This window comes from Fomitiporia mediterranea (assembly GCF_000271605.1).
Source record: "Fomitiporia mediterranea MF3/22 unplaced genomic scaffold FOMMEscaffold_9, whole genome shotgun sequence".
In the NCBI taxonomy this organism is placed as follows: Eukaryota; Fungi; Basidiomycota; class Agaricomycetes; order Hymenochaetales; family Hymenochaetaceae; genus Fomitiporia; species Fomitiporia mediterranea.
In genome coordinates, this window is record NW_006760394.1 from 352,903 (window position 1) to 362,949 (window position 10,047).

The 10,047-nt window shown below is 47.1% G+C and overlaps 3 protein-coding genes across 3 annotated transcripts; 1 reads left to right on the plus strand and 2 right to left on the minus strand.

Moving 5' to 3' along the window:
* Positions 1 to 331: 331 nt before the first annotated feature.
* On the minus strand, positions 332 to 6,153 carry FOMMEDRAFT_22197 (sulfate anion transporter). The gene is made up of 17 exons (XM_007269079.1): positions 5,663 to 6,153; positions 4,868 to 5,381; positions 3,929 to 4,682; positions 3,649 to 3,867; positions 3,360 to 3,586; positions 3,092 to 3,264; positions 2,890 to 3,027; positions 2,769 to 2,826; positions 2,668 to 2,714; positions 2,521 to 2,608; positions 2,322 to 2,455; positions 2,085 to 2,261; positions 1,870 to 2,019; positions 1,425 to 1,802; positions 1,254 to 1,364; positions 697 to 1,167; positions 332 to 623 (listed from the first exon to the last, which is right to left on the minus strand). The coding sequence occupies exons 4-17, from the start codon at positions 3,766 to 3,768 to the stop codon at positions 571 to 573; spliced, it is 2,325 nt and encodes a 774-aa protein (XP_007269141.1). The 5' UTR covers positions 3,769 to 3,867; positions 3,929 to 4,682; positions 4,868 to 5,381; positions 5,663 to 6,153; the 3' UTR covers positions 332 to 570.
* Positions 6,154 to 7,189: 1,036 nt separating this feature from the next.
* FOMMEDRAFT_159043 (fungal hydrophobin) lies at positions 7,190 to 7,678 on the minus strand (the record flags this gene model as incomplete). The annotated part of the gene is made up of 4 exons (XM_007269080.1): positions 7,190 to 7,233; positions 7,292 to 7,355; positions 7,410 to 7,547; positions 7,610 to 7,678. The coding sequence occupies 4 exons, from the start codon at positions 7,676 to 7,678 to the stop codon at positions 7,190 to 7,192; spliced, it is 315 nt and encodes a 104-aa protein (XP_007269142.1).
* A 2,161-nt stretch (positions 7,679 to 9,839) lies between these two features.
* On the plus strand, positions 9,840 to 10,039 carry FOMMEDRAFT_159044 (uncharacterized protein; the record flags this gene model as incomplete). The annotated part of the gene is made up of 1 exon (XM_007269081.1): positions 9,840 to 10,039. A coding segment is annotated over one exon (200 nt), but the record flags the coding sequence as incomplete, so codon positions are not given.
* Between the last annotated feature and the right edge of the window lie 8 nt (positions 10,040 to 10,047).

A 10,047-nucleotide genomic window follows, 5' to 3' on the forward strand; every position in this document is an offset into this window, starting at 1 on the left:
CTACCCTGTTTAGTCCTTGCTATTTGTAGTAATATCTTGGGCTGCTCTACTCGAAGAAGATTTGCATTCCTTTGACGTGCTTTCAGGAATTCTTTACAAAAGGATCAGTCTAGAGTGTTTACAATGTGAAATCGAAAAGAACGCAGCAGAGGACACTGCTCTAGGGAACGCAACGAGCGTGGGTGGCTGGTTTTACGTTTCCAACAAGCCCTCCACGAGATTCAGTGGGAAGAGGCGCTACAACCATTGCTTCGGAACATGCTTTATCTTCCTACATCTTTTACGATCTCCAAACGGAGGCGTGTAAAGCTTAGTAGTGGCGAAGACAGTTGATTAAGTAAATTTAATTGAATGCAAATGTGGTCAACCAACTGCGCATTGATCACGCGTCGTGGTTTCTTTTTGATTCGTCATGTCATACATGCTTTATCATGTCATGCCAAAGTGTACCTCTGTAAATACCTATTCTGCAGTGATCCGATCCATCCATCGTGATCGTATGCCCAATAAAGGAAGAAGATGCAAGAATAATGCGAATGGATGCGATGTAGAGCCAATGAACGTCTATAATTATTGCCGAGCAGCTAATGCTGAGAGAAGAATGTCATAATCCGTTTTGGCAACTGGAACGGAGAAAACGACACGTCAGAATCAGACTTAGATTTTCGTAGTGAAGAGTAGATACGAAGCACGCACCTTTTAAAACCATATGGAAGAAAACTCGCGCAAGTTCCGGATGTTCCGTCTCAAGCTTTGCAAGTTTCTCCATCGACAACCTCCACAAAACCGCATCCTTCTCAACCACGACTCGTGCATTACGGGGTAAATTCGACAACGCGGACAACTCTCCAGCGAGAGTCCCGCCGACCATAGACTCTTCAAACGTGTCTTTACGATCAGGGAAGCTGTAAATCGCGCGGAGGACTCCCGATTCGATGAGATAGAGCCCATCAGGTGGGTCGCCTAGTTCCCAGAGTGTGGTTTTTTCGGTGGCGGCGACGCGCTCGAAACTAGCGAGTAAAGGGTGGAACTGGTCGGCGTTGACGTGTCCGTAGGAGCTGAATGCTCTGCTGAGGGAGATGTAGACGTTTTCTGTGGTAGTGTCGTTGGAGGACGGGGTAGTGGTGGTGTTTTGGTTGGTCATATTGTCGAATTCGGAGTGAGGATCTACAGTGCATTAACAGAGTTGGGTTAGAAACGAGTCTCAGGATATGTGTACGGATAGGAAGAGGAAAAGACGGCTATGAACTGACCGATCTCGAGTGTCCGACCTGCTGCTGCATGTATCTCGTTTCGCCGAGGTGAATGGATGAAGGACTCTCCCATGTGGAAAGAGGGTTGCTCTTGCAGTCGGCCTGGAAAAGCTAGCATGATAACATAAGTATCGTGCATTTTACTTTTACTTGATGAAAAGTGAGCCCTACATATCGCTTTACACGATGCATCCACTTCGCTCTTCTGTCCCATGAACCAAGCCTTAAGGTACGCATTTTCCGTCCACTCCATCGCATCGTTAAAGTTACCAAATAGCTCAACGCCATCTTCTTCAAGCAGCCCTACACTCTGCAATGCACGTCCGACAGAAGACTCAGCCGTGAACCCACAAAGCACGATAATGATATCTCGTGAAACCAACAGTCGTTGTATGCGCATAAAAGCTTCTGCGGATGACATATCGACTCCAAGGACGAGCGAGAAATCAATAACGAGGAAGCGAATTGGATTGTGTTGCCACGCGGAAGGTTCAACGAGAGCGCGGACTGCTTCTTCCACTTGCGTGATCGTGCCAAAAAAGAGAAATCCTGGGAACATATAAATTGTGCGGCGTCAGTGTTGATGCAATTTTATGGATGATAGAGAACAACATGCCTTGGAGTCGGAGCACGATAGTCTGCTTAGCGACTTGGCGGATATAGTCTCTGTGAGCGCTAGGCCTGCGCACAGCAGACATCGCAGACTCTCCAGTGAACATCGCTCGAATGCTGCGTCTTCGAGAGTTCTGTACGACAAAGAAGAAACCTTCGGCACAAGCCCATCAGTTCCCGTGCCAAGTAATCTACAAATGAAAATGCATTATCACTCACAACAGACAACGATCCCGAATAGCACGCCGATGACGAAATCCCACAACGTCATACAGACCATAATACTAATGATAGTAAGATACTCGGACCTATTCACGCGGTTGCGCGTGTCCCACAGTGCCTCCTTGACAAGATCAATGCCGAGGACAAAGATGAGAGCACCAACAAGCATAATCGCTAAAAGAATAAAATTTCGATTAGCATTAAACGCAACAGAGATGGCGGTTGGATACTCACGGATATATCCTATGGGTTCAGTCCCGACGACGAGCAGAAGGAAGGTGGCGAGTGCAAGCAAGAAACCGGAAACGCGAGTCGTGCCACCGACGCGATAGAACAAGAGCGTGTTCACGTATACCAAGTAGTTAGGCCTGCAGAGGAAAAAAAGAATCGAGCCGTCAATGTAATGTATAAACGGAGCCACCAGCAGACTCACACAGTACCGAGAAAACCGGCAAATAAATTCGAATAGCCGTGTGCAACGAGCTCCTTGTTGGTGTCCACGTCCTCGTTTAACGAGACGGCTGAGTTACAGAGCGATACCATTAGCATTATCTGTTACTATCGGCTGGGGGGTACCTACCGAGAGCAGGAACGTTTAGAGGTGGATGAAGGATGTTGAAAAATAACCTGGATGTTGTTCAGTTTAACTTGTCCGATCATACACAACACTCAATTACATACAGTGCAAACTGTGTAGGCATAGTCACCCAAAGTGCCCTGAAGCTCGTATTGTTCCAGTCTTCCGAAGTACGATATCGTCAGTACAGATGACAGCATATACACAACTGATGGATGAACCCACTAAAGTACGAATAGAACTTGTACCACGCTTCCGAAGAGCCACCCATATCAAAGACCCAACCCGTGCGCCGTAGCATCGGAATATCCAAACGAGCCGCTCCAACGATGATATAGAAGATCGCAGGGATTAACATGAAATCTAGGGAAATTAAAGGAAACGTGAATAAAAATGTTTTCGTGCATGGTTTGAAGTGAACACGGACAGATAGGAAAGATGAGCTGATGATGGAACCGATGCGTGATCAGGCGCAGAAGAACCGCAAGTGCGAACGCCGGTAGCCACAACGCAATAATATGCCCGCTACCAAAGAAAAACTTGAGCGTCTCAAACGAGTAGCTAAACTCGTCATCGTCGATCCGTGCACAGACTGCCAGTCTATACAAATGACAGGATCGGATCAGCGTACAATTCATTTTTTAACGGAGATAACGGAGGCGAAAGTCCGCAAGGTCGGAAGCGAAATGACTAACCCCGTTTGAATGAGGAACACACCGACGCCGCCGATACACCCAACGAGTATGTGTCGTGGAAAGAAACCGATCACAACGCCAAGACGGAGATAGCCCAGTAGAAAGAATGTTAAGCCTGTGAGTACGGAAGAGAACGCGAACGCTGCAATTGTGGTACTGATGATGGACGCGACATTTTCCTCGCCAAGTTCATTCGTGATCTCAGCGGCGAGAATGTGGAAGAATGGCTACGAAGGAAAGAAAATGAACTATGTTCTTGGCATGAAATGTTTGCGGTAGTGATACATACGACAACTTCGATCATCATACTCCCATTTGCGCCAGCGAACCCGCTTCCGCCGAAAGAATAAACAAGTTGGGATACAATGGTACTGTAGAGCGTGGAGCATTTGTTAAGCAGGGTTAGCATGGAAGAGAATTGGCAGACTGTACGTGACGAAGAACATAGAGACACCGATACCACCGAAGTTCGTGAAAATGTCGTTTGACGGAAACATTATCATACCATCTGATCAGCCCAGAGGTATTAGTCACGTAAATGAACAAGTCCAAGAAGAACGTGAACGTACATGACACTCCGTCAAGAATGTTCAATAGCATTCCAAGGAGAACAGCGGGAATACTTCGCAACGCAGTTTCGCCCACATCTGCCGCGATCCTTGGCGACGCTATGCGTTGCACAGCAGATGCTACCATCCCACGTATTTGCTTCATCTTCCAAGTCTTTTTCTTTCCACTAGGACTACTCCCTGGACCAGCCAGTATACCATGGCCATTGGCAAAAGCATTTCCGAAACCCCCGGACGAGCTAGAGCTCTTTCTTCGCGTCCACTGCCACCATGGACGCCGAGGATGAGGAGAAGAAGAACGCGAGCGTGTACCATAATATAACGAAGGTCCTCGCGAGGACTCCGCTGGAGATGAAGAAGGCAGGAGAAGCGGCGTCTCCTCGTCCGATGGCATCCGAATCGGAGTTTCCTCAAGCGGTTCGGACTCCGGGACGGGTTTTCGCCTTGGAAGTCCGGAGCCAAGGACAGCGTCTTTCCCGGCTTTGATCTCGTCCTTCGATGGTTCCTTTGATTCTTCCGGGCGTGAACGTTGTCTTGCGAGAAGTAGAGAAATGCCGGAAGGTGTACTGGGGACGACGGGAGTCGGGCCACTGGCACCTATGGGGTAGTCCTCACTTCGTTCACGCCCTGTAGCGACGGTTTGTGGAGTTGCCGACTCTGAACCCGATGACACGGGAGTTGAAGCGGGAAATGATGACGAAAATGGGGAGCGTGAAGCGTGCTGTCTGGTCTGATCTGCCTGGTTGATGTAAGTCTAACAGGGGTAAATGAAGAGACGTCAGTAATGATTAACCTCTACCAAGCGTGTCCAAGGCGCGGCGGAATGAATGAATAGTGTCATACAGATCGGAAAAGTGGATAAGATACTTGCATGCAAGATTTGATGCAAGGTTGAAAACTTTATATATTATAAATTTATGAATCCAAATCAGAACCCACCTCACTAGACCGAGATCCATGTTCATTCTCATGCTCGCGCACATGTGCGCGCTGAGAAACCGAACGTGTGCCAGAAGAAACGTGGGCGGAAGAGAGTCGAGCAAGATCCGCGGCGGTTAAAGGTGTACGCATCTGGTGTGGTCCGAGGAACGGCAGTGACGGCGGCGCATTAGACGTGCCTTCATCCGCAGGTGGAGACCATGGGCTGCGTGGAGGAAACGAGGAGGGACCACCCGGTGTGAGATGATCTGGGTATGGACGAGGCGGGAGCGCAAGCATCGAGAGCTGCACGGTGCTTGCTCGAATGTCGTCTGGAGTCCGCGAGAAGAAGTTGGTGTTGTGGCTAGGTTGTGCAGAATCCGGGTTCGGACTTGCGCTTTCAGCTGACCTGTTCTCGGCTCCGGACGTAGAAATGGAGGAGTTTGAGTTAACTTGACCACTCTCGACTGTGGAGGTATGAGACCGCGACTGGGACTGAGTACCTGCAGAAAGGAAGTTACGTGGCTGCAAAAGACTAACCATTAGGTTAGCGGTGAAAATTTATTCAAATGGATGGCCACAGAAAAGTAAGAGAAGGCGCCATAGCAAATTGATTACGGACACTCGGGATGGGATACCAATGATCCGAGAAGCAAATTATTCAAAACAGGAATAAATGCGAGAAGCAGGATGCAGTAAACGGTATAATTGACCAAGTGCCCTGCTTGAACTTCCGAAGGTAGTATACAGCACAAGACAGGGGCACGAAGTAGCATAAAACATAATATGGGACGCATATAACCAAATCGAACTCACCCCGCGCGGGACCAAGAGTGACTAGGTTCGCCAGTAGAAATTCCTCCGAACGCCGTGGGCATGTTCGTACTCAATCTGCGCCGCATATGGCGCTCAGGTGACGCTATACGAACGCCAGCTTCGGAATTATTGCTGTGAGTGACATCTTCAAGTGGCCTTTTCGCGCTCAGCTGGTACAAAATATTACGTGCTTGATGTTCGTGATCTGAGACTTGGACTTCGTGACTCGGATCACGAGTGATACCTCGATTGACAATGACGCGAGGAGCGCTCACACTAGCAACAGATGATGAGGGTGCTGCTTCAGATTCCGCAGAGACATTCTCCGTGGCGACTGCATTGCTAGCTGGCGATCTGCTCATGCCCAAATGCCGCAAGAAGTCCAGTTAAACGACCTGGTCTTGAAAGCGAAGCACTTCGCGCTAAGGCTGGCCGCCAGAAAGCCTTGCACGCAGAAACACAAGATGCCAGTCCGCAGACACAGGGGGTCGTAGTTGGAATGCAACAAATTTCTCGAGTCGCTTGTCTGCACCGACCGTTATCGGGACTTGGTTATTGCCTGGGATACTCCTTCCATTTATAGCATTTAATGATAAGCTTCGGGTTGTGACGTCACGCGTTTTCTCTTCCGACGCGCTTTCCGATACGATACCAATTGATAATTTAATTAAGTTGATATGCGACGTGTATACCTATAAAAGCTACTCCAACAGACGAAACCTTTGCTGAGCAGAACCCTTTCTGTGGTACATTTTGTCTCTTTCATCTCTCTTTATCTCTTGCTGCGCTGAGGAATGAAAGTTTTGGCCGCCTGCACAGCAATGTCTAGATTCTCGCACCGACACTGCCGATCAAAACTGAGATCCGGTGGTGAAGATCCACTGAATTGGCGCTACCAGGCCCCCTTCCTTCCTTTGACTGAAAAGTTGTTAGGCTAGCAGGGCCTTGTCGATTCGGCATAACTATCTTGAGCTTGGATTGTTCTTTGCCTTTTTACCTCTACCAAGCGGACCGCTCGGTCCCTCGATAAAATAACTGCAACTTTGGATCGGTGCTTTTAGACATTGCAAATATTTCATCCAATCCGCAAGCAAATTGGAGTATGCACGCGAGAGTAAATCGGTATTCGGCACGCATTCTCGACGATACACCTTAATGGAATTCAACAGGGCCAAAATCCAAGTGTATTGAGAATATCAAAAGGACCCGGTTTCTTCGTTCGAGACGTACCTGTCTCATTTAATCGAGGACAGACGTCTTCTTGGCCTAAAACTATAGAATGGAGTCACTTATCTACCAATGATGTTTCATCAATCTACTTATTCAAGATTCAAGCCATGTCACGATCTTGCAATTCTTCTTTGAAGTAAATCACCAAGGTTTACATAATATTCAAACCGTTACAAGGAGCAGAACCTCAGGCCAGGACATAGATGCTATACAGACAACGATCATGGCCTAAATCCATAACGAAACAGCACGCATAGAAATATTCATATTCTCATATCAGCGAGTTCACGCCACCACTTAGAGGCTGAGGTCAAGGGGGACGCAGCCAATAGCGACAGCTCCTATAAACGCCAAGTAAGTATTTAAGAATTATCCAGAGAGAGTACAGATCTTCATTACCATGGCTGGTGTCAGAGCAGCAGACCGGGGAAGCATCACAGCCTGCACTTCCAGCACCAATGACCTTGAAAATGAATTAACATTAGATACCGTTGCCTGGAATGTCAAACAAACTTACGGTGATCGGTGAGCAACCAACGCCAACAGGAACGTTGACGTCTTGGAGAACGACGCCGAGAAGACCCAATTCTTTAGCAATAGCGGGGTCACTTGCTTTCCCAACGGAGCTGCAGCACTCTGCTTTAGATGTATCGCACTAGAAAGATGTAATCGTTGGATCAGTATTATGACGAGAAATTAGCGGATGGATTGAATAACCTGGCCGAGCACTGGCGTGGCAACCGCAAGAATGATAACAGAGGCAAAAGAAGCAAGCTTAGCAAACATGGTTGTCTGTGAAGCTGAGTGCGTAGAACGACAAGTTGGTCTGTTCGACTGCTGGACAGTAGTTTTGCACCTCCCTCATTTTATACCGTAAGACAATGGTCTGTGCGTCCTCCAGAAGAACTGACTGACGTACAGTCTGCACAAAATTGTTATCTCTGTCAAATCTGAGTTCCTCCAACAACAAATTAGAACCATCAGAGTGGAGTTAGAACATTCTCAACACACAACCGCGGCGAATCAGTATCACTTCTTTGTGTTCTGCGATGAAATAAAGAGAAGTAAGAATTCGTGAGAACTCAGTAACACCATGCACAGCTTGATGTGATGAAATACAGATTTCATACTTATTTGATTGTTTAGAACTGTGTTCCTAGTGCCTTGGAGCCGGAGAGAAGAGATTAAAATTGACACGTATGCAGGCGGTGATACGACGACTGGTATAAGCACCTTCGTCTTCTGATATCATTCAGAACACAACACCGCTGATAAGAAAATCCGCTAGAAGATGATTACCCTTTCATTGTATCCTTAGTCTCTACAATGTAACGTCGTTTGTTCGGTTTGCACGCGCAGCACAATTCCGACATTACAAATCGATAAAATGAGGAGGTGAGTAGGCTGTTAAGGGACAGTATCAAACGAACGCACAATTTCGGAAGATGGGAGAGTTCTGTGTGCAACATGATGATTAATAATAGAAGAAGAAGAGCGCTCCAGTATTGTGGGCATTGATCATGTAAGGATTCCTCACTTAAAATTAATTTTGGATGGCCAAAAATGCAATTAGAAGGAGAGACGATTGTGCCTTGGAGTGTTGCGGAAGTAAAGACATATGCATCACAGAAAAAGACGGGACCGGAGCCTCGTGCTGAACACGAGGTATTCCAAATTAATTCAATGAATTGCCGGTCATGAGTGAGGTCATAAATGACTTCAACGAAACAGTTAGCCAACTTGTTTTCCAACCGATGTTGATGACATGACAGAACTTGATGTCTTTCGTGTACTCTGAGTTTTGAGTTGTTTGTTTGTGTTGTAATGTTGGTCCGCTGGCATGCAAACATGGTAACAAAAATTCAAAATGTGAACAAATAGGTTACGTAAGCGTTTCGGCGATCGACCCCGATTGATCAAAATTGATGGACCGGTTGGACTTCTATGATTAGTATGAACTTCAATGCCTCTATACTACTCCTACAGTCATTCCTCAAACGTGATTTCTGCTAAATTTTACTGGCCTGCAGGTCTTGCGAAATCCTAGGAAAATTCGCACTGGTTCTGTGTTTTTCATTTCACGGTACCCCAAATTCTTCGTGCGTAAGGTTGTACTCTGCTGCACATCCAAGTGGACCACACTCGTTTACTGAGCCACTCTTCTCTATCTCAATACTCTATACAGTTTTCTATTAAAGTACTACTCAGCACGTTCTGGCAGAATTCCTATCACTATGCCTACGTAAACGTTGTCCGACGCTGACTGAGCGAGTCCTTGAAAAAAAAATCTGCTCACGCTCGAGAAGAGACACTGTTTTATCTGATGGTACAGGCTCACCCAATATCAACGATTCCATTGCACTGCTTTGCAACTTTGTCATGGTTGCTAATATGGCTCGACTGTCATGACGTATTGTGGGCCTCAACAAACACGATGGGTTACTCAGATGCCTTGCTACTTTGCTCAATAGTTTCCCTTTGGCATTTGATCCCGACTGTTTAAACATTGGCCATAGGAACCACGAATTCGGCCCTGACCTACCACTTCGGCAGTCGCAGGTAGGAAAGAAAGGCTCTTCCCATGCCGATGTACCACTTATTGTCATTCCGTCCCGCTCTCCATTCCTCTAGGCCACCCCGAAGCGCGACGACCTAACCCGTCACAACGGTATCTACTAATATAGACATATTTCTGCACCACCTCTTGCTTGATGAATGTCGTTGCACGTGGAATCTCTTAGAAAGTCGTAACTACCTTCTACCTCGTCCAAAGCTTGCAGCAATAGTAGGCCAAAGCATATTCTACTGGCTGAATATTTTTATCTGTCCCCCTTTGACCCCGTTGAATATTTATTGGGTCCTGACAGAATCCGAGACGTCAGAATCCTTGCTTCCCTGCTCTTCCGACTGTTTCGACAAGTTCTCTCGTGTAATCAATCATCTGAGAATGACGTTCAAACTTGCAGACCTTCCTACAGTGCGGGACCTTGAGGCAATAGCTAACGCCTCCCGTGAGGACATCGAGGACGGTTTACGCAAGATACTTGGTAAAGAATATCCCAATCCCTTGGCTGGTAACGATGCTTCCTGGGAGGCAGGAACTTTTTCCGGCAACGACAGTGGTTTCGACACATCTACTCCTCAGGAGTCCGATC